Below are 27,092 nucleotides of genomic sequence, written 5' to 3' on the forward strand. Positions count from 1 at the left end.
TCACTTGCTTGCCCACCCGCACACTCACTGACGTCACTCACCTGCTGCCAGACATTAAAGGGCCACACACATATGCTACTCTCATAACAAAGTGTTTAAAAACGAGTGTGCAAGTTGGACAAATGAGATGCCAAATCCAACCACTTTCATGTGGTATTGGACAGAAAGGAGGACTTTTTTTCCTCCATTTGAAAATGTGGGCGTTATCATCATTACTGTCTGATTCCAATCAATGCAAGTCATCAGAATCAGGTAATACACCAACTTATATTCTTGTCTTCATGAAAGAAAGGAATCTATGTGTGTTAAACATGCTTGTATTATCATTAAACACATTAAACTTGTTTACAAAAATGTCTCTTTCATAAATAAATAAATATAAATTATAAATAGGAATGAGGTAGATCCCCCTCGAGTTGGTCAATTGAAAAGTAGCTCGCCTGCAGAAAAAGTGTGAGCGCCCCTGCCTTAAAGAATCATTCAATCAATCAATCAATGTTTACTTATATAGCCCTAAATCACTAGTGTCTCAAAGGGCTGCACAAACCACTACGACATCCTCGGTAGGCCCACATAAGGGCAAGGAAAACTCACACCCAGTGGGACGTCGGTGACAATGATGACTATGAGAACCTTGGAGAGGAGGAAAGCAATGGATGTCGAGCGGGTCTAACATGATACTGTGAAAGTTCAATCCATAGTGGATCCAACACAGTCGCAAGAGTCCAGTCCAAAGCGGATCCAACACAGCAGCGAGAGTCCCGTTCACAGCGGAGCCAGCAGGAAACCATCCCAAGCGGAGGCGGATCAGCAGCGCAGAGATGTCCCCAGCCGATACACAGGCAAGCAGTACATGGCCACCGGATCGGACCGGACCCCCTCCACAAGGGAGAGTGGGACATAGGAGAAAAAGAAAAGAAACGGCAGATCAACTGGTCTAAAAAGGGAGTCTATTTAAAGGCTAGAGTATACAAATGAGTTTTAAGGTGAGACTTAAATGCTTCTACTGTGGTGGCATCTCGAACTGTTACCGGGAGGGCATTCCAGAGTACTGGAGCCCGAAATGAAAACGCTCTATAGCCCGCAGACTTTTTTTGGGCTTTGGGAATCACTAATAAGCCGGAGTCCTTTGAACGCAGATTTCTTGCCGGGACATATGGTGCAATACAATCGGCAAGATAGGATGGAGCTAGACCGTGTAGTATTTTATACGTAAGTAGTAAAACCTTAAAGTCACATCTTAAGTGCACAGGAAGCCAGTGCAGGTGAGCCAGTATAGGTATATATGTATGTATATATGTATATAAAGGTATATACAGTATAGGTATATATGTATGTATATATGTATATAAAGGTATATACAGTATAGGTATATATGTATGTATATATGTATATAAAGGTATATACAGTACAGGCGTAATATGATCAAACTTTCTTGTTCTTGTCAAAAGTCTAGCAGCCGCATTTTGTACCAACTGTAATCTTTTAATGCTAGACATGGGGAGACCCCAAAATAATACGTTACAGTAATCGAGACGAGACGTAACAAACGCATGGATAATGATCTCGGCGTCTTTAGTGGACAAAATGGAGCGAATTTTAGCGATATTACGGAGATGAAAGAAGGCCGTTTTAGTAACGCTTTTAATGTGTGACTCAAAGGAGAGAGTTGGGTCGAAGATAATACCCAGATTTTTTACAGAGTCACCTTGTTTTATTATTTGGTTGTCAAATGTTAAAGTTGTATTATTAAATAGAGGTCGGTGTCTAGCAGGACCGATAATCAGCATTTCCGTTTTTTTGGCATTAAGTTGCAAAAAGTTAGCGGACATCCATTTTTTAATTTCATTAAGACACGCTTCCAACTGACTACAGTCCGGCGTGTTGGTCAGCTTTAGGGGCATGTCCAACCAAGATAGTCCCACATTGTATGTTCCACGTAAGGTGAAGCATCCTGTACATACAAAAAAAAAAAGACTTTGACGAGGAAAACAATGGTGTCTTTGTTTCATTGTATGGGTGTGAAACTGAGCTCAAGTTAATTGTACCAATTATTTACGTCAACTTGTGACTATCTTTTATTCAGTATTTCCTTGTTGCAGACTCCTGTCCATAATTAACATACAGATCATTCCAGGGCTGCGTCAAGCTAGCAAATAAAAGGATGGCTCTTAGTTGTCCCAGGTTCAGCATCCAACAGCCCTGAAAACTTCAAAGGTAACACACTGCAACTTTAAAAGCGACTTTTCGAAGTCTATTTGACGGCATGTTCAATATAATAGTGTTTGTCTATCCTTGCACAGATGGCGTTTTCTCCTCGCATGTTTTTCCTCCTTTGTGGGATCAGTGGACTGATGACCGGAGCTGTAAGTCACAATCTCACCTGCTGACTTCAATAAACATGTATTATTTTCTTGCATTGTCTGCTGTCTTCATGTTTGTAAATGCTCTGTTCTTACCTTCTACACAGTGGTCTCGTCCTAGCAGAGGTTGGTAGCTGTGACCACTTTTTTTTCAATTAACAATGACTTATTAGATGTTATTCATTCCGAAAATAACAATTGTGTTGCAGAAGTTTGCTGTCCCGAGGGATGGACTCAGTTGGATGGTCACTGTTACATCTTCAGAGATGACGAAAGGTCCTTTTTGGATGCAGAGGTATGAAAGAATGTCACAATGTAGTCGTAAAGTATTTATACACCAGGGGCTGCTGAGCCACCTGTTTGTTCATTTATCAAAATATTCCAACTATACGATGGAATGAATCTAATCTACTTTTTCGCCCTGTTTCTGCCATTAGAGTGTCTGCAACATTCTTGGTGGGAATCTGGCCTCAATCACCAGTGTGGTGAAAAATTCCGTCGTTCAAGACCTGGTCAATGAGGCGGGTGCAGATGAAGCCTGGATTGGACTCAGTGATGCCATCGAGGTGAAACATTTAACAATGTCAAAGTTGTCTCCTAGTCAGTGGAATAATTTATTGGCACCTATCAAATAAATGTATCCTCCATACTAAATCAGGGCAAAAAGGTGACAATAGGAGGTGTAGAGCTGAGGGTTTCATAATGATACTGTACCATGCTGATCATATTTGTAACACAATCAAGATGTAAAATATTGTGACAAAAGAGCAGTAGATAAAATGGCATGCAGTTGTTCTCTTCAGGAGTGACTCATTCAAATGTGACTTTGACTTCCAGACGGGAACCTTTCTTTGGACTGATGGCAAACCCTTCGGATTTAGTGACTTTCCAACAACGCTTCCTACGGATGGATGTGTGGTTATTGATTCTGACGCCACCACCGGTATAAGTATAATCAATGAATCTAATTTATTAGAGATTAACTGTAATGGTACTCTGAAAACTTTTTTTTTTCTAGAATCATGGGAAGGGGAGTCCTGTACCGACCTATTTCCATACGTTTGCATCAGAGAGGCGTGCTGTGACTACACTTTCTAATCAAACCATATCATCTTATCTTCTATAACAATGTCTTTCACTCATCACAACGAGTGTACTCAGAAGATATAATACTTTGTGTTTCTGGGTTGACTATCAAATATGTTTTTTCTCCTACGCTGTTCAGTTGTTGAATGTTAGTGCAACACATTTGAAACTGAAACACCTTCTTTCTACTAAATAAAGGAAGCTATCTGCATGTAAATATGTATTTGTGTCTTATTTTCCACTCAAACAATTCTGAACTTGAGCATTGCTTCATTATATGAAATGACAACTTTTTCCATGAAGAACAATTGGAATTTTGTGCAATTTAGCGTTTTTTTTTGTTTTTTTTAAATACTTCTTCACAGTCACGTTTTTTAAAGCAAAAACAATAATAACACCGCTGGCTACCTTATTACCATTAGTGGTTGAACAGAACAAATTTTAGGGAAAATAGTCTATATTTTTCACAATTACAATTAATTTAAAATGGCAACCCGCCCTATTTTGCCTATAAAGCCCTTAAAAACACCCAAACACCTCCAATAAGATTTTTTATACATGATGATACATCAATCAATGTTTATCAATCAATGTTTATTTATATAGCCCTAAATCACTAATGTCTCAAAGGACTGTACAAACCACTACGACTACGACATCCTCGGAAGAACCCGCATAAGGGCAAGGAAAACTTACACCCAGTGGGCAAGGAGCATTTATAATGAGATTTGATATTTACATACTTTGATCATTTTAAGCATACGCAGCGCATCAATTTCAAAAACGCATGACAACGGTCGCCTTTTTCTTCAACGTCACTGATTGTGCGCATGCGTCGATCTAGACGGCCGCTGCTGCAGTTCGCTCCGTCTTTGTCTTTTGTTTTTGTTCTTTGTTCGTTCTGTACTTTTCTATACTTTTACATTTCAATCAATCAATCGATGTTTACTTATATAGCCCTAAATCACTAGTGTCTCAAAGGGCTGCACAAACCACTACGACATCCTCGGTAGGCCCACATAAGGGCAAGGAAAACTCACACCCAGTGGGACGTCGGTGACAATGATGACTATGAGAACCTTGGAGAGGAGGAAAGCAATGGATGTCGAGCGGGTCTACTGTGAAAGTTCAATCCATAATGGATCCAACACAGTCGTAAGAGTCCAGTCCAAAGCGGATCCAACACAGCAGCGAGAGTCCCCTTTTAAGAGGACGGGCAATATGCGCATGTGTAAAGTTAGGAGGACATGCCTCGTTCTGCGCAAAAAAGTCGTTTGGTTTAAGCCAGGTTTCGCTGAGACCGATGACGTTAAGATTGTTGTCTCTGATGATATCATTAACTAACACCGTATTGGGAGACAATGATCTTATGTTTAAAAAAACTATATTATAGGTAGTGGGCTGTTTTAGGGAATTTTTGATCAAATTATCCGTGGTAGCAATATTAATACTGTTGTGTTTATTATGCCCAGATTATTTAGTATAATTACGGCCATATCTAGGAATTGATACGACGGGAATTTTCCGATTGTTTGTTTGTTGCTTTGATAAACTGCACGCATCATAGTTAGCCACCTCAGTAAAACACATGTCCAACACTGAAACACTCAAAGCAGAAAAAACTTGTTCTAATTTAACTGACTCCTTACCCAGACCAGTAGTCTCGCATCTTCCATTTAAATCCGGCTTCAGGATGGAGGGAAGTGGTGTTCTGTGGGGATTAGCCTTCTGCTTTGTTTTTAGCCCCGCTCAGCATCCGCGTTTCCGATTACACCGCTGGCGTCTGCTCCGTAGACGGCCCCCGCTGCTACTATACTCCCCTGCTTCACAGGCCGCCGGATGTAGCCGCCGAAGTATTCCCGTGCTAGTTAGCAGGTCTAGCAAGCACGCGTCCATCAGTCCAAAACGGACCGATATGTCCACATCCAGAAGTGTCTGGCGGTCGTACGTGATCCCGGAGTGACCACGATGTGAGCCAGCCATAAAGTTTGTAGAATTGTCCGGTATTTCTGCCAAATGTTCCATATTTAGCAGGAGCTCCTCGAGGTCGCAGCCCTTCCGGGCACCGCCATCTTGTTATATTATTATTGTTATATTATTATTGTTATATTATTTAATCTACATTTACTTTTTATCAAGTCGTGCCCTTCTAAACATGCAGTTTAGAAGTGTGGGGACGCTACTGATGAGCTCAGACGGGCAACAACAGTGCAGAAGCTCTTTCATCTACACCAGGGGTAGGGAACCTATGGCTCTAGAGCCAGATGTGGCTCTTTTGATGACTGCATCTGGCTCTCGGATGAATCTGAACTGACGTTGCTTAACAAGATAAAAAATGAATAATTTTTTTGTGACTGACTTCCATGCAATGTTGAAGCAAAGTTCCAACCAAGATAGTCCCACATTGTATGTTCCACGTAAGGTGAAGCATCCTGTACATACAAAAAAAAAAAAAAGACTTTGACGAGTAAAACAATGGTGTCTTTGTTTCATTGTTTGGGTGTGAAACTGTGCTCAAGTTAATTATACCAATTATTTACGTCAACTTGTGACTATCTTTTATTCAGTATTTCCTTGTTGCAGACCCCTGTCCATAATTAACATACAGATCATTCCAGGGCTGCGTCAAGCTAGCAAATAAAAGGATGGCTCTTAGTTGTCCCAGGTTCAGCATCCAACAGCCCTGAAAACTTCAAAGGTAACACACTGCAACTTTAAAAGCGACTTTTCGAAGTCTATTTGACGGCATGTTCAATATAATAGTGTTTATCTATCCTTGCACAGATGGCGTTTTCTCCTCGCATGTTTTTCCTCCTTTGTGGGATCAGTGGACTGATGACCGGAGCTGTAAGTCACAATCTCACCTGCTGACTTCAATAAACATGTATTATTTTCTTGCATTGTCTGCTGTCTTCATGTTTGTAAATGCTCTGTTCTTACCTTCTACACAGTGGTCTCGTCCTAGCAGAGGTTGGTAGCTGTGACCACTTTTTTTTCAATTAACAATGACTTATTTGATGTTATTCATTCCGAAAATAACAATTGTGTTGCAGAAGTTTGCTGTCCCGAGGGATGGACTCAGTTGGATGGTCACTGTTACATCGTCAGAGATGACGAAAGGTCCTTTTTGGATGCAGAGGTATGAAAGAATGTCACAATGTAGTCGTAAAGTATTTATACACCAGGGGCTGCTGAGCCACCTGTTTGTTCATTTATCAAAATATTCCAACTATACGATGGAATGAATCTAATCTACTTTTTCACTCTGTTTCTGCCATTAGAGTGTCTGCAACATTCTTGGTGGGAATCTGGCCTCAATCACCAGTGTGGTGAAAAATTCCGTCGTTCAAGACCTGGTCAATGAGGCGGGTGTAGAGGAAGCCTGGATTGGACTCAGTGATGCCATCGAGGTGAAACATTTAACAATGTCAAAGTTGTCTCCTAGTCAGTGGAATAATTTATTGGCACCTATCAAATAAATGTATCCTCCATACTAAATCAGGGCAAAAAGGTGACAATAGGAGGTGTAGAGCTGAGGGTTTCATAATGATACTGTACCATGCTGATCATATTTGTAACACAATCAAGATGTAAAATATTGTGACAAAAGAGCAGTAGATAAAATGGCATGCAGTTGTTCTCTTCAGGAGTGACTCATTCAAATGTGACTTTGACTTCCAGACGGGAACCTTTCTTTGGACTGATGGCAAACCCTTCGGATTTAGTGACTTTCCAACAATCCTTCCTACGGATGGATGTGTGGTTATTGATTCTGACGCCACCACCGGTATAAGTATAATCAGTGAATCTAATTTAGTTGCAATTAACTGTAATGTCACTCTGAAAACTTTTTTTTTTCTAGAATCATGGGAAGGGGAGTCCTGTACCGACCTATTTCCATACGTTTGCATCAGAGAGGCGTGCTGTGACTACACTTTCTAATCAAACCATATCATCTTATCTTCTATAACAATGTCTTTCACTCATCACAGCGAGTGTACTCAGAAGATATAATACTTTGTGTTTCTGGGTTGACTATCAAATATGTTTTTCTCCTACTCTGTTCAGTTGTTGAATGTTAGTGCAACACATTTGAAACTGAAACACCTTCTTTCTACTAAATAAAGGAAGCTATCTGCATGTAAATATGTATTTGTGTCTTATTTTCCACTCGACCAATTCTGAACTTGAGCATTGCTTCATTATATGAAATGACAACTTTGTCCATGAAGAACAATTGGAATTTTGTGCAATTTAGCGTTTTTTTTTGTTTTTTTTAAATACTTCTTCACACTCACGTTTTTAAAGCAAAAACAATAATAACACCACTGGCTACCTTATTACCATTAGCGGTTGAACAGAACAATTTTTTTTTAAATAGTCTATATTTTTTACAATTACAATTAATTTAAAATGGCAACCCGCCCTATTTTGCCTGTAAAGCCCTTAAAAACATCCAAACACCTCCAATAAGATTTTTTATACATGATGATACATCAATCAATGTTTATCAATCTATGTTTATTTATATAGCCCCAAATAACTAATGTCTCAAAGGACTGTACAAACCACTATGACTACGACATCCTCGGAAGAACCCGCATAAGGGCAAGGAAAACTTACACCCAGTGGGCAAGGAGCATTTATAATGAGATTTGATATTTACATACTTTGATCATTTTAAGCATAAGCAGCGCATCAATTTCAAAAACGCATGACAACGGTCGCCTTTTTCTTCAACATCACTGAGGGCAAGGAAAACTCACACCCAGTGGGACGTCGGTGACAATGATGACTATGAGAACCTTGGAGAGGAGGAAAGCAATGGATGTCGAGCGGGTCTACTGTGAAAGTTCAATCCATAATGGATCCAACACAGTCGTAAGAGTCCAGTCCAAATCGGATCCAACACAGCAGCGAGAGTCCCCTTTTAAGAGGACGGGCAATATGCGCATGTGTAAAGTTAGGAGGACATGCCTCGTTTTGCGCAAAAAAGTCGTTTGGTTTAAGCCAGGTTTCGCTGAGACCGATGACGTTAAGATTGTTGTCTCTGATGATATCATTAACTAACAACATTTTGGGAGACAATGATCTTATGTTTAAAAAACCTATATTATAGGTAGTGGGCTGTTTTAGGGAATTTTTGATCAAATTATCCGTAGTAACAATATTAATAATGTTGTGTTTATTATGCCCAGTGCATTTAGTATAATTACGACCATATCTAGGAATTGATACGACGGGAATTTTCCGATTGTTTGTTTGTTGCTTTGATAAACTGCACGCATCATAGTTAGCCACCTCAGTAAAACACATGTCCAACTCTGAAACACTCAAAGCAGAAAAAACTTGTTCTAATTTAACTGACTCCTTACCCAGACCAGTAGTCTCGCATCTTCCATTTAAATCCGGCTTCAGGATGGAGGGAAGTGGTCCTCTGTGGGGATTAGCCTTCTGCTTTGTTTTTAGCCCCGCTCGGCATCCGCGTTTCCGATTACACCGCTGGCGTCTGCTCCGTAGACGGCCCCCGCTGCTACTATACTCCCCTGCTTCACAGGCCGCTGAATGTAGCCGCCGAAGTATTCCCGTGCTAGTTAGCGGATCCAACACAGCAGCGAGAGTCCCCTTTTAAGAGGACGGGCAATATGCGCATGTGTAAAGTTAGGAGGACATGCCTCGTTTAGCGCAAAAAAGTCGTTCGGTTTAAGCCAGGTTTCGCTGAGACCGATGACGTTAAGATTGTTGTCTCAGATGATATCATTAACTAACAACGTTTTGGGAGACAATGATCTTATGTTTAAAAAAACTATATTATAGGTAGTGGGCTGTTTTGGGGAATTTTTTATCAAATTATCCGTATTAGCAATATTAATAATGTTGTGTTTATTATGCCCAGTGCATTTAGTATAATTACGACCATATCTAGGAATTGATACGACGGGAATTTTCCGATTGTTTGTTTGTTGCTTTGATAAACTGCACGCATCATAGTTAGCCACCTCAGTAAAACACATGTCCAACACTGAAACACTCAAAGCAGAAAAAACTTGTTCTAATTTAACTGACTCCTTACCCAGACCAGTAGTCTCGCATCTTCCATTTAAATCCGGCTTCAGGATGGAGGGAAGTGGTGCTCTGTGGGGATTAGCCTTCTGCTTTGTTTTTAGCCCCGCTCGGCATCCGCGTTTCCGATTACACCGCTGGCGTCTGCTCTGTAGACGGCCCCCGCTAGTATTCCCGTGCTAGTTAGCAGGTCTAGCAAGCACGCGTCCATCAGTCCAAAACGGCCCGATATGTCCACATCCAGAAGTGTCTGGCGGTCGTACGTGATCCCGGAGTGACCACGATGTGAGCCAGCCATAAAGTTTGTAGAATTGTCCGGTATTTCTGCCAAATGTTCCATATTTAGCAGGAGCTCCTCGAGGTCGCAGCCCTTCCGGGCGCCGCCATCTTGTTATATTATTATTATTATATTATTATTGTTATATTATTTAATCTACATTTACTTTTTATCAAGTCGTGCCCTTCTAAACATGCAGTTTAGAAGTGTGGGGACGCTACTAATGAGCTCCGACGGGCAACAACAGTGCAGAAGCTCTTTCATCTACACCAGGGGTAGGGAACCTATGGCTCTAGAGCCAGATGTGGCTCTTTTGATGACTGCATCTGGCTCTCGGATAAATCTGAACTGACGTTGCTTAACAAGATAAATAATGAATAATTCTACTTGTAATCACAGTGTTAAAAACAACGTTCAAAATATAAAACATTCTCATGCATTTTTATGTTCAAGAAGTTGCGTTAATGGTAAGAAGTAATTTATTTATTATTGGTTAGTGTGGGATTCGCCCTCCTGGGGGTTCTTCAGACCACCAAGAGCCTGTTTTAGGGTTACAATATTTTTTTATTTTATTTATCTCAGTTGCTTTCCAGCAATTGTCTTTTTCTCTTTCGTCCTCACTCGCGCTCTGGCTCCAGCCTCAATCCTGTCTCTCCTCCTGGCTGCTGCTTATAACAGAGCGACAAGTGATTAGATAAAAAGGCCCAGGTGGGCCGTCTATGAACCTGTCGCTGATTTCGAGGCCGGTCCTGGCAACATCCCGCTTTGCTGCAGGCCCGCAGGCCACAACCCCTCCACAGTTAACTTCAGAATAACAATGTTAATACAAAGAATAAGAGACCTATTATACTCTGGAAATGTTGGTCTTACTTAAAAATGCACGCGTTTAGTTGTGTTCAGTGTTAAAAAAAAATATTATATGGCTCTTAGGGAAATACATTTTAAAATATTTGGCTTCTTGGCTCTCTCAGACAAAAAGGTTCCCGACCCCTGATCTACACCAAGGAAAAATGTTGTTAGCAGCACCAGTTATTAGCATTCAGCTAACGGACCCGGCGCTAACTAACCAGATCCCAGAGGAGCTAAAAAGGACTTATGGAGGTTCTTGTGACTGTCGAGGGAAAGGGAGACGCTCGAGGACAGAAGAGGGCTGAAGCGAGGAGGGAGTGAAGGAGATATAAAGCATATATGTTTACTTATATAGCCCTAAATCACTAGTGTCTCAAAGGGCTGCACAAACCACTACGACATCCTCGGTAGGCCCACATAAGAGCAAGGAAAACTCACACCCAGTGGGACATCGGTGACAATGATGACTATGAGAATCTTGGAGAGGAGGAAAGCAATGGATGTCGAGCGGGTCTAACATGATACTGTGAAAGTTCAATCCATAATGGATCCAACACAGTCGCGAGAGTCCAGTCCAAAGCGGATCCAACACAGCAGCGAGAGTCCCGTTCACAGCGGAGCCAGCAGGAAACCATCCCAAGCGGAGGCGGATCAGCAGCACAGAGATGTCCCCAGCCGATACACAGGCAAGCAGTACATGGCCACCGGATCGGACCGGACCCCCTCCACAAGGGAGGGGGGGACATAGGAGAAAAAGAAAAGAAACGGCAGATCAACTGGTCGAAAAAGGGAGTCTATTTAAAGGCTAGAGTATACAAATGAGTTTTAAGGTGAGACTTAAATGCTTCTACTGTGGTGGCATCTCGAACTTTTACCGGGAGGGCATTCCAGAGTACTGGAGCCTGAAATGAAAAAGCTCTATAGCCCGCAGACTTTTTTTAGGCTTTGGGAATCACTAATAAGCCGGAGTCCTTTGAACGCATATTTCTTGCCGGGACATATGGTACAATACAATCGGCAAGATAGGATGGAGCTAGACCGTGTAGTATTTTATACGTAAGTAGTAAAACCTTAAAGTCACATCTTAAGTGTACAGGAAGCCAGTGCAGGTGAGCCAGTATAGGAATATATGTATGTATATATGTATATAAAGGTATATACAGTATAGGTATATATGTATGTATATATGTATATAAAGGTATATACAGTATAGGTATATATGTATATAAAGGTATATACAGTATAGGTATATATGTATGTATATATGTATATAAAGGTATATACAGTATAGGTATATATGTATGTATATATGTATATAAAGGTATATACAGTACAGGCGTAATGTGATCAAACTTTCTTGTTCTTGTCAAAAGTCTAGCAGCCGCATTTTGTACCAACTGTAATCTTTTAATGCTAGACATGGGGAGACCCGAAAATAATACGTTACAGTAATCGAGACGAGGCGTAACAAACGCATGGATAATGATCTCAGCGTCTTTAGTGAACAGAATGGAGCGAATTTTAGCGATATTACGGAGATGAAAGAAGGCCGTTTTAGTAACGCTTTTAATGTGTGCCTCAAAGGAGAGAGTTGGGTCGAAGATAATACCCAGATTCTTTACCGAGTCGCCTTGTTTAATTGTTTGGTTGTCAAATGTTAGAGTTGTATTATTAAATAGAGGTCGGTGTCTAGCAGGACCGATAATCAGCATTTCCGTTTTTTTGGCGTTGAGTTGCAAAAAGTTAGCGGACATCCATTGTTTAATTTCATTAAGACTGCCTGTGACCAAAAAAACTGCGAGAAGGTGGCCAGAAGGGGTCCAAGAGACTCTACAGGGCTGTTTTGAGGTAACTGACTGGCAGGTAGGTGCTCATGGAGCCTCATGGTGAGGACATTGACGGGCTCACAGAGTCCATCACAGACTATATCAACGTCTGTGTGGACTCAAATGTCCCATCAAAGACGGTCAACAAGCCGTGGGTGATCAAAGACATCAAAGCCATACTGAATGAGAAGAAGAGGGCATTCAATGCTGGCAACAGGGAGGAGGTGAAAAGAGTCCAGGTGCTGCTGAAGACCAAACTAAAGGAGGCCATGGAGAACTACAGGAGGAAGCCAGAAGGGAAGCTGAAGGACAACAACATGAAGGCGATTTGGAGAGGTATGCAGACCATCACCGGCCTCAAGTTGAGGGTTGGACGGAGACAAAGAGAGGACCAATGAGCTAAACCAGTTCTTTAACAGGTTTGACACAGTGGCTCGGACAAACCCCCCCCCTCCCAAAACATGACAGCTGGCCCCCTGTCAACTTCAGCGAACCATCTGATGGATAAATACAAGTAAATGAAGTGCTATCCTATCCTACCACCATCAGACCGCAATTGTTCTCAAGCGTTAACACATTTCCTTCACTGAATGGTATGTCCTAAAAAAAAAGACGAACGCAACGTCTATTATTATACTACCTCATAAATCCAGTGTTTGTGTTAGCAGCATTTTGTTTCTGATTGCTTGGCATCTCAGCCTTTGTTGAGAGCGCTGACTCAGCTGCTGGGATTGCCAACTTTCTGTCCAAACCAGATCTCTTTGTCTCTTCTCGGATTTGACGTGCTGAGAAAAGGCAGCTGAATGACACTTGTTCAGTACGGCGTGATAGTAGAGCGGCCGTTCCAGCGACATGTGGGTTGCAGGTTCGCTCCCCACCTCTTGAGATCCAAATCGTTGCCGTTGTATCCTTGGGCAGGACACTGCACCCTTCGCCCCCGGTGCTGCTCACACTGATGAATGAATGACAGGTGGTGGTCGAAGGGGCCGTAGGCGCAAACTGGCAGCCTCGCTTCCGTCAGTCTACCCCAGGGCAGCTGTAGCTACAAATGTAGCTTACCACCACCAGGTGTGAATGAATGATGGGTTCCCACCTCTCTGTGAGCGCTTCGAGTATCTAATAATAGAAAAGCGCCATATAAAATCTAATCCAGTGGAGTCGGCTGTCTTGGTTGCTTTGTTGGGTCTGCTCCTGTCTCTGGCCATGCTGCCTCCACCCCAGCGGACGATGGCGTGGAACACCGCAGAGGCCACCACAGTGGATATGTTTCTTTTACTTTTTATTCATAGCTGTATGTAGAAGTGTCTGGTTGTATCTGCTGCTTTAATGTCTATAATGTCCTATGTGTTCTTTGATGTTTGATGTTTCCCTCTTACACACATTAGATAGATAGTACTTTATTTATTCCGTCAGGAGAGTTCCTTCAGGAAAATTACAATTTTCAGCACAATCCCATTCAAGATCAGACAAACATTAAAGGGAGACAGAACAGGATCGCTGACGGGTCTGCCGGCTTCCAGCGCCCCTTACAAAAAAAGATGAGATACAGGTAAACAAGGGGGGGGGGGGGGGGGGGGGGGGGGGAAATAGAAGATTAAAATAAAATAAAAAAATCGGTCTTAGCCTGGGCCCTGGAGAGGGGGTGCAGACTAAGACCGATTTTGTAAGAGGGATGTGTGCTATGGCTATGAGTAGTTGTTTTTTTCCCTTGCCCTCAGTCTGCACCCCATCTACAGGGCCCAGGCTAACACCGATTTTTTTATTTTATTTTAATCTTCTATTCCCCCCCACTTGTATACCTGTATCTCATCTTTTTTTTGTAAGGGGCGCTGGAAGTTGGCAGACCCGTCAGCGATCCTGTTCTGTCTCCCTTTAATGTTTGTCTGATCTTGAATGGGATTGTGCTGAAAATTGTAATTTTCCTGAAGGAACTCTCCTGACAGAATAAATAAAGTACTATCTAATCTAATCTAATAGAAAAGCACCATATAAAATCTAATCCATTAACATTGTGTTGTCCTGAAGTCAACTGTTAATATTATTTACGTAATTACATTATAATATTTTTGTATTACTTGATAATATTGTGTATTAGTAACTGCAATGCTTTAATTTGGAGTTAAAGTTGTTTATATTTATCGTACTTTATAATCGGTAAACAGCAGTTAGATGATGTCACTTTAAATTACTTCCGGTTGGTTGACTTCCGGTATTTGTTCGATAGCTAGAGATACATTTTGTGGTCTTCTGTAGTACTTTCTGTTGCCATCCTACACAAAGCGGCGAAGAAGCAATGCCGTAAGTCGTCTTTAATAAGTTAAGAACATGTCAGACACGTTAAAAAAAAAGTGTAATGGTGCCGATATGTTAAATATAATTGTCGAACTAGATACAATGTGTTCAAGTCATTTAGGCAGACGGGTGTCTCCCTCTGCTGGACATTTTCCGACATTACCGTTACATTTTTATATGTCATTGTGAAAGAATATGTACAGAGGCAATAAGTGTGTTGTGTCTCTTGTTCTTTTCAGTTTTTCACCATCTTGTCTATGAAGGAATTGTCAAAAGTAAATGGTCAAGCTTACAACGACGTTCTCTTCATTGGTGTTGAGTTGGTGTTTTTTACACGTCTCACGAGAACACTAAAATCATTATTATTATTATTCACACCATACCGGGTTAACTCTCCGCAATCGCTCACTAAAACATTTCATTTAAATCTCTTAAACAAGCTAAAAGCCGAGTCTGAGCGACATGGCTCAGATAGTAGAGTGAGAACTTGAGAAGGTTCTGGGTACAAATCCTGAAAAACCCTTAAATGTGTGCCTTCCTTGTCAAATCTGGCATTCTGTGTATTCAACAACTTCTTGTCTTTTTGGAGCAAGGCCAACGCGATTAACTTCTGAGGCGTTCCATCCATTTTCCTACCACTTGTCCCTTTCGGAGTCGCGGGGGTTGCTGGAGCCTATCTCTGTTACATCTTCATGGCATCGTGACGCAAGGGGTGCTTCTTTCAAGATGCAGTCGGGCGACGGACACGGCGAAGGTAAGAATTAATGATTTATTAAAACTAAGAACAGGCTACTAACAAAAAGACTGGTGCTAAGGGAAAAGGCAAACAAAGAACTACTAGCGTTTGAGCTAGGGAAACAAAAGGCGGCGAAGCGCGGAAGAATTAGCGAGTACACACGTAGAAAACAAAGAGGCTAGGCATGGAAGCTAGCGAGTGCCAAAACAGAGTATTACCAAAGTCAGGAGTCAAAGTAGACATCGAAAGCGTGTAGCAAACTTCAATCAATCAATGTTTGTTTATATAGCCCCAAATCACAAATGTCTCAAAGGACTGCAAAAATCATTACGACTACGACATCCTCGGAAGAACCCACAAAAGGGCAAGGAAAACTCACACCCAGTGACAATGCTGACTATGAGAAACCTTGGAGAGGACCTCAGATGTGGGCAACCCCCCCATCCCCCTCTAGGGGACCGAAAGCAATGGATGTCGAGCGGGTCTAACATGATACTGTGAAAGTTCAATCCATAGTGGCTCCAACACAGCCGCGAGAGTTCAGTTCAAAGCGGATCCAAGACAGCAGCGAGAGGCCCGTCCACAGGAAACCATCCCGAGCGGAGGCGGATCAGTAGCGTAGAGATGTCCCCAACCGATACACGGACGAGCGGTCCATCCTGGGTCTCGACTCTGGACAGCCAGTACTTCATCCATGGTCATCGGACCGGACCCCCTCCACAAGGGAGGGAGGGACATAGGAGAAAAAAGAAAAGAAGCGGCAGATCAACTGGTCTAAAAAGGAGGTCTATTTAAAGGCTAGAGTATACAGATAAGTTTTAAGGTGAGACTTAAATGCTTCTACTGAGGTAGCATCTCGAACTGTGACCGGGAGGGCATTCCAGAGTACTGGAGCCCGAACGGAAAACGCTCTATAGCCCGCAGACTTTTTTTGGGCTCTAGGAATCACTAATAAGCCGGAGTCTTTTGAAGGCAGATTTCTTGCCGGGACATATGGTACAATACAATCGGCAAGATAGGATGGAGCTAGACCGTGTAGTATTTTATACGTAAGTAGTAAAACCTTAAAGTCATATCTTAAGTGCACAGGAAGCCAGTGCAGGTGAGCCAGTATAGGAATATATGTATGTATATATGTATATAAAGGTATATACAGTATAGGTATATATGTATGTATATAAAGGTGTATACAGTATAGGTATATATGTATGTATATAAAGGTATATACAGTATAGGTATATATGTATGTATATATGTATATAAAGGTATATACAGTATAGGTATATATGTATATAAAGGTATATACAGTATAGGTATATATGTATGTATATATGTATATAAAGGTATATACAGTATAGGTATATATGTATGTATATATGTATATAAAGGTATATACAGTATAGGTATATATGTATGTATAAATGTATATAAAGGTATATACAGTATAGGTATATATGTATGTATATATGTATATAAAGGTATATACAGTACAGGCGTAATGTGATCAAACTTTCTTGTTCTTGTCAAAAGTCTTGCAGCCGCATTTTGTACCAACTGTAATCTTTTAATGCTAGACATGGGGAGACCCAAAAAAATACGTTACAGTAATCGAGACGAGGCGTAACAAACGCATGGATAATGATCTCGGCGTCTTTAGTGGACAAAATGGAGCCAATTTTAGCGATATTACGGGGATGAAAGATGGCCGTTTTACTTGACGAGACCGGGCCGGGTAAAAGAAACAGAGCGGTTGATATAGAGTCTCTAATCAAAACCAGGTGTGCAAACAAAGACAGGTGAACAAATCAAACACTACGGCCCATTTTTTTAGTGTTGCCAATCAACCTATCCCATGTCTTTGGAGGTGGGAGGAAGGCGGATTATCCGAAGGCAACCCTGTATTTTGCTCAAAGGAGAGAAATGCGTTTCACACAAAGACGATGTTGAAGAGCTGCCTAGACATTACACGCCCTTGCCTAACCCGGAAAGGCAAGGTTGCTGTTTCCCACACGACAAGTGAAAATAGTGTGGAAAGTCTTTGTGAGTTCTACTATATAAATAGATAGATAGATAGTACTTTGATTCCTTCAGGAAAATTACAATTCCAGCAACAGTGTACAGAGTTGAGATCAATTTAAATAAAAGTAAATAATGGGGGTTCAAATGGAAACAAAATAGAGAAATATTACAATAAGAATAAAAACTAAAAAGCAACAATGGGAATACAAATATAACAGTAAAATAAGAATATAACAAGACAAACTAGGCAGTAATGACCATGTTATGAAAACGTATTGCACTGTTATTGTTTTGCATCCCCTGTCATCCTAGTACCCCCCGCCCCCCGCCCCAGAGAGGAGTTATACAGTCTAATGGCGTGTGGGACAAAGGAGTTTTTGAGTCCTGCACTTGGGATGAAGCAGTCTAGAACTGAATAGGCTCCTCTGGCTACTGATAAGGCTATGCAGAGGGTGACTGGCATCATCCAGGATGCTCACTAGTTTGTCAACAGTCCTCTTCTCTGCCACCGTCACCAGTGAGTCCAGTTTCATTCCCATTGTAGAACCGGCCCGCCTGATCAGTTTCTCAAGTCTGGAGCTGTCCTTCTTAGATGTACACTACCATGTAGAACAGAACACTGGCAACCACAGACTGGTAGTACATCCACAGGAGTTTTTTGCAGATGTTGAAGGAGTGCAGTCTCCTAAGGAAGTACAGCCTGCTCTGTCCTTTCTTGTACTGGTGGTCCGTGTTAACAGTCCGGTCCAGTTTATTGTCACCCCCAAACCCCGAGGTACTTGAATGAGTCCACGGTCTGTACCTCAACTCCCTCGATCACAATAGGTTGTGACCGTGGACTCGACTTTCCAAAGTCAATGACCAGCTCCTTGGTCTTTGATGGATTGTGCTGCAAGAGGTTCGTGTGGCACCAGACAACAAAGTCCCTCACCAGATTCCGAAACTCCTCCTCTCTGCCGTCCCTGATATGTTGTGGTGTCCAGTACGCTCCTAGAGTTTTCCAAAGCCCGTCTCGGTTTGTGCTATCAAGAGCCTTCTCGAAGTCAGCTCCAGACTTGAGAAACTGATCAGTTTCTCAAGTCTGGAGCTGTCCTTCTTAGATGTACACTACCATGTAGAACAGAACACTGGCAACCACGGACTGGTAGTACATCCACAGGAGTTTTTTGCAGATGTTGAAGGAGTGCAGTCTCCTGAGGAAGTACAGCCTGCTCTGTCCTTTCTTGTACTGGTGGTCCGTGTTAACAGTCCAGTCCAGTTTATTGTCACCCCAAACCCCAAGGTACTTGAATGAGTCCACGGTCTGTACCTCAACTCCCTCGATCACAATAGGTTGTGACCGTGGACTCGACTTTCCAAACTCAATGACCAGCTTCTTGGTCTTTGATGGATTGAGCTGCAAGAGGTTCGTGTGGCACCAGACAACAAAGTCCCTCACCAGATTCCGAAACTCCTCCTCTCTGCCAATCCCTGATATGTTGTGGTGTCCAGTACACTCCTAGAGTTTTCCAAAGCCCGTCTCAGTGTGTGCTATCAAGAGCCTTCTCAAAGTCAGCTCCAGACTTGAGAAACTGATCAGTTTCTCAAGTCTGGAGCTGTCCTTCTTAGATGTACACTACCATGTAGAACAGAACACTGGCAACCACAGACTGGTAGTACATCCACAGGAGTTTTTTGCAGATGTTGAAGGAGTGCAGTCTCCTAAGGAAGTACAGCCTGCTCTGTCCTTTCTTGTACTGGTGGTCCGTGTTAACAGTCCGGTCCAGCTTATTGTCACCCCAAACCCCGAGGTACTTGAATGAGTCCACGGTCTGTACCTCAACTCCCTCAATCACAATAGGTTGTGATCATTGACCGTGGACTCAATGACCAGCTCCTTGGTCTTTGATGGATTGAGCTGCAAGAGGTTCGTGTGGCACCAGACAACAAAGTCCCTCACCAGATTCCGAAACTCCTCCTCTCTGCCGTCCCTGATATGTTGTGGTGTCCAGTACACTCCTAGAGTTTTCCAAAGCCCGTCTCGGTGTGTGCTATCAAGAGCCTTCTCAAAGTCATTCGAAGATGAGCTTAGAAAAACCCGCTTAAGGACAATAAATTGTAGGCTGCAGAGATCAAATGGTTGGGTCTTAAATGACAAAAATAACATCAACCAGCGTTTTGGTTGAATAAGTTGTCAATTCTGTGACCATAGCAGCATAGAAGCAAAACTTCCAAATGCAGACATTAGTGATGAAGTCTTGCTTGGTGTCTGTTCTAGCTCTGCAATGTTGGACTGACCTGAAACCACTGACTCTGCATTCAGCTTATAGTCGAGCTTTTAATCAAATGCCTTGCCAGGTCGAGGACCCTAATTAGCATAACTGCTGAGTAATCACTCACATAAAGTGTGAATAATTGTCATTCAGCTGTCTTTTCCCAGCACATCAAATCCAACAATAAAGAATCTGACTAAAAGGCATCAAAAAAAGCATCTTTAACTCGATGGGGCAATTCCTGATCTATGGCCTTTTGCTGCCCTCTGCTGGCCAATTGCATGTACTGCACATCAGGGAGTGCCTGGGCGCGGGTTTGCGCTTTTCCAGTGCTTTCCTAGCTTAGTCATTATTGGTATAGAACAGGGCTATTCCACTGCATAATGAAGTGAAGTGAATTATATTTATACAGCGCTTTTTCTCTAGTGACTCAAAAGCGCTTTACATAGTGAAACCCAATATGAAAGTTACATTCAAACCAGTGTGGGTGGCACTGGGAGCAGGTGTCTTGCCCAAGGACACAACGGCAGTGACTAGGTTGGCAGAAGCTGGAATTGAACCTGCAACCCTCAAGTTGCTGGCACGGCCACTCTACCAACCGAGGGCTACAGGTTCAACTGCCCAAGTGCTGAAAATGTGAATGTTTCTTCAGAAAGTTATGTTCCTTAGAGTCTGCGTTTACCTTTTTACAAAGCTTTCAGCTTTCAACACTGTCGATGAATTCCTTTTCCTTCCCTCGCTGCTTGTTTGCAGCGTGTGCGGCTATACAGATAGTTAACGGCATAAAGACAGTTTTGTTGATACTTGTTGTTATACTTGTATGGCACTTTTCTACCTTCAAGGTACTCAAAGTGCTTTGACACTACTTCCACATTCACCCGTTCACACACACATTCACACACTGATGGCCATGCTAGGCCATAACCCCGATCCATCAGGAGCAAGGGTGAAGTGTCGTGCTCAAGGACACAACGGCCGTGACTAGGTTGGTAGAAGGTGGTGATCGAACCAGGAATCCTCAGGTTGCTGGCCCGGCCGCTCTCCCAACCGCGTCACACCGTCCCCCTTTTAATTATTACAAAATATTAACCATTGTGTAAGTCATGTCAATTGTTTATGTTACATCAAAAAAATAGAATTTAATACACACAGCAAACATTGCGCACATGCGGTTTAATGCAATTACACCTAAGCTGTAGCTTTATCCCGCTCTGCTGGGATAGAATTAATGAAGGTGGACCCCGACTTAAATAAATTGAAAGACTTATTGGGGTGTTAGCATTTAGTGGTCAATTGTAGGGAATATGTACTGTACTGTACTGTACTATCTACTAATACAAGTTTCAATCAATCGATCAATGCTGGTCCAATTCAGATATTTAACCACTTTTGATCCAGTTAAATCAATCAATCAATGTTTACTTATATAGCCCTAAATCACTAGTGTCTCAAAGGGCTGCACAAACCACTACGACATCCTCGGTAGGCCCACATAAGGGCAAGGAAAAACTCACACCCAGTGGGACGTCGGTGACAATGATGACTATGAGAACCTTGGAGAGGAGGAAAGCAATGAATGTCGAGCGGGTCCAACATGATACTGTGAAAGTTCAATCCATAATGGATCCAACACAGTTGCGAGAGTCCAGTCCAAAGCTGATCCAACACAGCAGCGAGAGTCCCCTTTTAAGAGGACGGGCAATATGCGCATGTGTAAAGTTAGGAGGACAAGCCTCGTTCAGCGCAAAAAAGTCGTTTGGTTTAAGCCAGGTTTCGCTGAGACCGATGACGTTAAGATTGTTGTCTCTGATGATATCATTAACTAACAATGTTTTGGGAGACAATGATCTTATGTTTAAAAAACCTATATTATAGGTAGTGGGCTGTTTTAGGGAATTTTTGATCAAATTATCCGTAGTAGCAATATTAATAATGTTGTGTTTATTATACCAAGTGCATTTAGTATAATTACGACCATATCTAGGAATTGAGTCCCGTTCACAGCGGAGACAGCAGGAAACCATCCCAAGCGGAGGCGGATCAGCAGCGCAGAGATGTCCCCAGCCGATACACAGGCAAGCAGTACATGGCCACCGGATCGGACCGGAGGACCAAATAGCCCAAAAACAACACAAGTCATCAAAAAGTCAGTCATTTCAATTCAACTCATACTTTCTTGTCCAGTCGCCGTTAAAAGGCTGATTTTGGCTATTTATTTGGATTCTTTTTCAAGGTCGATACTTCCTTCTTCTTCTACTCACCCACTGCCGCCTTAGTGTGCCACCTTTTGCTGCTGCCCTCTGCGGGGTGGTGGGGGGACTGCAGGCATGAGCAACCCTGCTTTGAGTGCTGTCTTCAAGTTGGAACGTTGATGGGCGGCCCGCCAGTTGAATGGTCTGCTACAGAAATGTGACATTTTGACATTTAGACTTCAAGTAACGCTTCAACTAACTCACCAGATATTGAACACGGTGGCCACGGAGGAACCACTGGCTGTCCAGAGTCAGGACCCAGGGTGGACCACTCGCCTGTGCATCGGGTTGGGACATCTCTGTGCTGCTGACCAGCCTCCGCTCAGGATGGTCTCCTGCTGGCTCCACTATGGACTGGACTCTCACTATTATGTTAGATCCACTATGGACTGGACTCTCACTATTATGTTAGATCCACTATGGACTGGACTCTCACTATTATGTTGGATCCACTATGGACTGGACTCTCACTATTATGTTAGATCCACTATGGACTGGACTCTCACTATTATGTTAGATCCACTATGGACTGGACTCTCACTATTATGTTAGATCCACTATGGACTGGACTCTCACACTATTATGTTAGATCCACTATGGACTGGACTCTCACTATTATGTTAGATCCACTATGGACTGGACTCTCACACTATTATGTTAGATCCACTATGGACTGGACTCTCACTATTATGTTAGATCCACTATGGACTGGACTCTCACTCTTATGTTAGATCCACAATGGACTGGACTCACACTATTATGTTAGATCCACTATGGACTGGACTCTCACTATTGTGTTGGATCCACTATGGACTGGACTCTCACACTATTATGTTAGATCCACTATGGACTGGACTCTCACTATTGTGTTGGATCCACTATGGACTGGACTCTCACACTATTATGTTAGATCCACGATGGACTGGACTCTTACTATTATGTTAGATCCACTATGGACTGGACTCTCACTATTATGTTAGATCCACTATGGACTTGACTCTCACTATTATGTTAGATCCACTATGGACTGGACTCTCACCAATATGTTAGATCCACTATGGACTGGACTCTCACTATTATGTTAGATCCACTATGGACTGGACTCTCACACTATTATGTTAGATCCACTATGGACTGGACTCTCACACTATTATGTTAGATCCACTATGGACTGGACTCTCACACTATTATGTTAGATCCACTATGGACTGGACTGTCACTATTATGTTAGATCCACTATGGACTGGACTCTCACACTATTATGTTAGATCCACTATGGACTGGACTCTCACACTATTATGTTAGATCCACTATGGACTGGACTCTCACACTATTATGTTAGATCCACTATGGACTGGACTCTCTCACTATTATGTTAGATCCACTATGGACTGGACTCTCACACTATTATGTTAGATCCACTATGGACTGGACTCTCACTATTATGTTGGATCCACTCTGGACTGGACTCTCACTATTATGTTAGATCCACTATGGACTGGACTCTCACTATTATGTTAGATCCACTATGGACTGGACTCTCACACTATTATGTTAGATCCACTATGGACTGCACTCTCACACTATTATGTTAGATCCACTATGGACTGGACTCTCACTATTATGTTGGATCCACTATGGACTGGACTCTCACACTATTATGTTAGATCCACTATGGACTGGACTCTCACTATTATGTTGGATCCACTATGGACTGGACTCTCTCACTATTATGTTAGATCCACTATGGACTGGACTCTCACACTATTATGTTAGATCCACTATGGACTGGACTCTCACCAATATGTTAGATCCACTATGGACTGGACTCTCACTGTTGGTAAAAAGTGTGTTTTAAATTTTTAATGTCCAAGACCACTCCATCCTGTTGGTAAAAAGCATGTTTTCTATCTTTCATGTCACGTGACCACTACTTCCTGTTGGTAAAAAGCATGTTTTCCATGTGTAGGAAGCATTGTGCTACAAGGAGTCACAGAGGAAGAGTTGATATGATTTTTACTTCATTTTCAAATATATGTAACACTGTAAATGTGCTTTTATTGAACTTGCAGTTCTTCATTTTGGCCGCTAGTCGGCAGTGTTGACTTTTTGCATCTTCTACTGAGTCAATACTGTATGGTTTTAGTGTGTATTTCTGCAAAATGTTCAACTTTGACTCGGCTGCTGAGGAAGCAGAGCAGGAGTTGATGTGAGTTTTACTTCCTTTTCACAATAAAAGCTCCTGATCGCTGCCTGCGAACTCATCAGAAGTTCAGACCAGTTACACTGACCACCCATGATTTGGGTCTTTGACCTCGGTGTTTAGTTACGGCCCTGCTTGTCACGTATGTGCGAGTCTCTACGCACGTGCCTTGTGAGGCTTGACGGCGAGACTTGAGCAGTCGCCGATCTCGTGCGACCTGTGGTGAGTGAGTCCTTTCACTTTGGTGAGTCACCAAGTCGGTGAGAAGAATCACATTCACTATCACCAATGGAGAATCACTTAGGAATAGTTCATGCAATGCTTCACGTTGATTAAACGTCATCAATGCAGGGTTTGTTCCCCCGGGATGCAGACGGACCACTCCGGACAGGACGTGTAGGTAGGAACATGATTTATTCTTTGAAAATCAAAGAAGTACCAAAAACAGAAAACAAGTCGAAGGAACAACGTGGCGATCGCACTGGAAGCTAAGGCTACCACTTAGCATAGACGAGAGACAAGAAAATAATGAAGCCAAGCCGGCTGTTCCATCTCCGGGTTGGGGAGGAAACCCTGCCCCAAGTGGAGGAGTTCAAGTACCTCGGAGTCTTGTTCACGAGTCGGGGAAGAGTGGATCGTGAGATGGACAGGCGGATCGGTGCGGCGTCTTCAGTAATGCGGACGATGTACCGATCCGTTGTGGTGAAGAAGGAGCTGAGCCGGAAGGCAAAGCTCTCAATTTACCGGTCGATCTACGTTCCCATCCTCACCTATGGTCATGAGCTTTGGGTCATGACCGAAAGGATAAGATCACGGGTACAAGCGGCCCAAATGAGTTTGGGGCTCTCCCTTAGAGATAGGGTGAGAAGCTCTGCCATCCGGGAGGAGCTCAACGTAAAGCCGCTGCTCCTCCACATCGAGAGGAGACAGATGAGGTGGTTCGGGCATCTGGTCAGGATGCCACCCGAACGCCTCCCTAGGGAGGTGTTTAGGGCACGTCCAACCGGTAGGAGGCCACGGGGAAGACCCAGGACACGTTGGGCCTGGGAACACCTTGGGATCCCCCGGGAAGAGCTAGACAAAGTGGCTGGGGAGAGGGAAGTCTGGGCTTCCCTGCTTAGGCTGCTGCCCCCGCGACCTGACTTCAGATAAGCGGAAGAAGATGGATGGATGGATGGCCGACTGACCGCCAAAGACAGGCTTAAATAATGCCTCTGATTAGTGCTCGGGAAACAGGTGAGCGTCCCGAACACCAATCAGAGACAGGTGGAGATAATGAGCAACCACGGTAACTAAAAACCAACTCAAGGAACCGAGGGATTCCAAAACTTACAGAAAATAACAAAACATGATCCGCCCCACGGATCATAACATTGCATGTGAGTAAACCCATCCATTTTCTACCGCTTGTCCCTTTTGGGGTGGCGTGGGGTGCCGGAGCCAGCTGCATTCGGGCGTAAAGCGGGGTACACCCTGGACAAGTCGCCACCTCATCGCAGTCTTAGTAAAGCATCTCCTAAAAAAACCTGTGGCTCATCACATGTACGTGTCAACAAGATATTGTGTAGAAATGCACCTGGTTGCTGAAAATGTAGTCTCAAAATGTTCTTTCAGGATTAGCGTGGCAGCACTTTGTAGAAATGAAGTATTATTCAATAAACATATTTATAAATTGTTGCTATTTTTAGAATATTTAAAAAAAAAAATCCTCACGTACCCCTTGGCATACCTTCAAGTACCCCCATTTGAGAACCACCGCCCTAGATCATTCATTCTTTGACTTTGACATCACGGATCTACAAAGACACAAATAAGTGAAGTCAATTATATTTATATAGCGCTTTTCTCAAGTGACTCAAAGCGCTTTACATGGTGAAACCCAATATCTAAGTTCCATTTAAACCAGTGTGGGTGGCACTGGGAGCAGGTGGGTAAAGTGTCTTGCCCAAGGACACAACGGCAGTGACTAGGATGGCAGAAGCGGGAATTGAACCTGCAACCCTCAAGTTGCTGGCACGGCCACTCTACCAACCGAGCTAAACCGCCCCAATAATAAATAAATGCTATTGCCATACTTGCCAACCCTCCCGGATTTTCCGGGAGACTCCAGAAATTCAGCGCCTCTCCCGAAAACCTCCCGGAAGAAATGTTCTCCCGAAATTCAGCCGGAGCTGGAGGCCACGCCCCCTCCAGCTCCATGCGGACCTGAGTGGGGGGCAGCCTTTTTTCACGTCCGCTTTCCTGTCCAATCACGTTACAACATCTACGGATTTGAATAAAAAACTGCACACACGAGGAGACGAAGCAGAAGAACGAGGAAGTTACAGCCATAGAGTGATCTATGTTGTCTGGTGCCATCTCCTGGTGAATGTTGGCTATAGCGTTATGGGGTTGCTTTTATGATTGGCCAACGATTTACGTGGTGTTGCGCACCTGTCGGCAAGTGACTCTCGCCAGTACGCAAATGGCAGAACAAAGGTTACTCAAATAGTGAAAGGTAAGTGTTGTTGTTGTTTTTTTTTTAGTAACCAGCAAGCACAGTACAGTTAGTAAAACAACTGTGTTTTTTTTTACTGTGTATTGGATAGGTGCCGGGCTTCACGGTGGCAGAGGGGTTAGTGCGTCTGCCTCACAATACGAAGGTCCTGCGGTCCTGGGTTCAAATCCAGGCTCGGGATCTTTCTGTGTGGAGTTTGCATGTTCTCCCCGTGAATGCGTGGGTTCCCTCCGGGTACTCCGGCTTCCTCCCACTTCCAAAGACATGCACCTGGGGATAGGTTGATTGGCAACACTAAATGGGCCCTAGGGGTGGTATAGCTCGGTTGGTAGAGCGTCTGTCCCAGCAACTTGAGGGTTGCAGGTTCGATTCCCGCT

The 27,092-nt window shown here is 43.0% G+C and overlaps 2 protein-coding genes and 1 long non-coding RNA gene across 4 annotated transcripts; all 3 read left to right on the plus strand.

Annotated features, from left to right (window-relative positions):
- Positions 1–2,150: 2,150 nt before the first annotated feature.
- On the plus strand, positions 2,151–3,666 carry LOC133554126 (lithostathine-1-alpha-like). Its single transcript, XM_061902537.1, has 7 exons — positions 2,151–2,217; positions 2,304–2,366; positions 2,471–2,489; positions 2,573–2,658; positions 2,801–2,929; positions 3,201–3,306; positions 3,382–3,666. Exons 2-7 carry the CDS (start codon positions 2,304–2,306, stop codon positions 3,459–3,461), a joined length of 483 nt encoding a protein of 160 aa, XP_061758521.1. The 5' UTR covers positions 2,151–2,217; the 3' UTR covers positions 3,462–3,666.
- Positions 3,667–6,042: 2,376 nt separating this feature from the next.
- Positions 6,043–7,595, plus strand: LOC133553873 (alpha-N-acetylgalactosamine-specific lectin-like). Of its 2 annotated transcripts, XM_061902214.1 has the most exons (7): positions 6,060–6,147; positions 6,234–6,296; positions 6,401–6,419; positions 6,503–6,588; positions 6,731–6,859; positions 7,131–7,236; positions 7,312–7,595. In XM_061902214.1, the coding sequence occupies exons 2-7, from the start codon at positions 6,234–6,236 to the stop codon at positions 7,389–7,391; spliced, it is 483 nt and encodes a 160-aa protein (XP_061758198.1). In that variant the 5' UTR covers positions 6,060–6,147; the 3' UTR covers positions 7,392–7,595. The 2 variants fall into 2 exon arrangements, with proteins under 2 accessions (XP_061758197.1, XP_061758198.1); XM_061902213.1 differs by having other exon boundaries at positions 6,043–6,147; positions 6,234–6,419.
- Positions 7,596–14,645: 7,050 nt separating this feature from the next.
- Positions 14,646–24,279, plus strand: LOC133554128 (uncharacterized). The gene is made up of 5 exons (XR_009807063.1): positions 14,646–14,762; positions 15,350–15,510; positions 21,748–21,909; positions 21,997–22,157; positions 22,223–24,279. It is a non-coding gene; the product is annotated as an uncharacterized LOC133554128 (long non-coding RNA).
- The last annotated feature ends 2,813 nt before the right edge of the window (positions 24,280–27,092 follow it).

Source organism: Nerophis ophidion, linkage group LG06 (genome assembly GCF_033978795.1).
Source record: "Nerophis ophidion isolate RoL-2023_Sa linkage group LG06, RoL_Noph_v1.0, whole genome shotgun sequence".
Lineage (NCBI taxonomy): Eukaryota > Metazoa > Chordata > Actinopteri > Syngnathiformes > Syngnathidae > Nerophis > Nerophis ophidion.

What these genes read in the sequence shown, in the direction of transcription:
- LOC133554126 (XM_061902537.1), top strand. Translation starts at nt 2,304, where the DNA reads ATGGCGTTTTCTCCTCGCATGTTTTTCCTCCTTTGTGGGATCAGTGGA. An exon ending in GGTCCTTTTTGGATGCAGAG is followed by an intron (nt 2,659 to 2,800) that starts GTATGAAAGAAT and finishes TTCTGCCATTAG; the next exon opens with AGTGTCTGCAACATTCTTGG. An exon ending in GACTCAGTGATGCCATCGAG is followed by an intron (nt 2,930 to 3,200) that starts GTGAAACATTTA and finishes TTTGACTTCCAG; the next exon opens with ACGGGAACCTTTCTTTGGAC.
- LOC133553873 (XM_061902213.1), top strand. Translation starts at nt 6,332, where the DNA reads ATGTATTATTTTCTTGCATTGTCTGCTGTCTTCATGTTTGTAAATGCT. An exon ending in GTGGTCTCGTCCTAGCAGAG is followed by an intron (nt 6,420 to 6,502) that starts GTTGGTAGCTGT and finishes ATTGTGTTGCAG; the next exon opens with AAGTTTGCTGTCCCGAGGGA. An exon ending in GGTCCTTTTTGGATGCAGAG is followed by an intron (nt 6,589 to 6,730) that starts GTATGAAAGAAT and finishes TTCTGCCATTAG; the next exon opens with AGTGTCTGCAACATTCTTGG.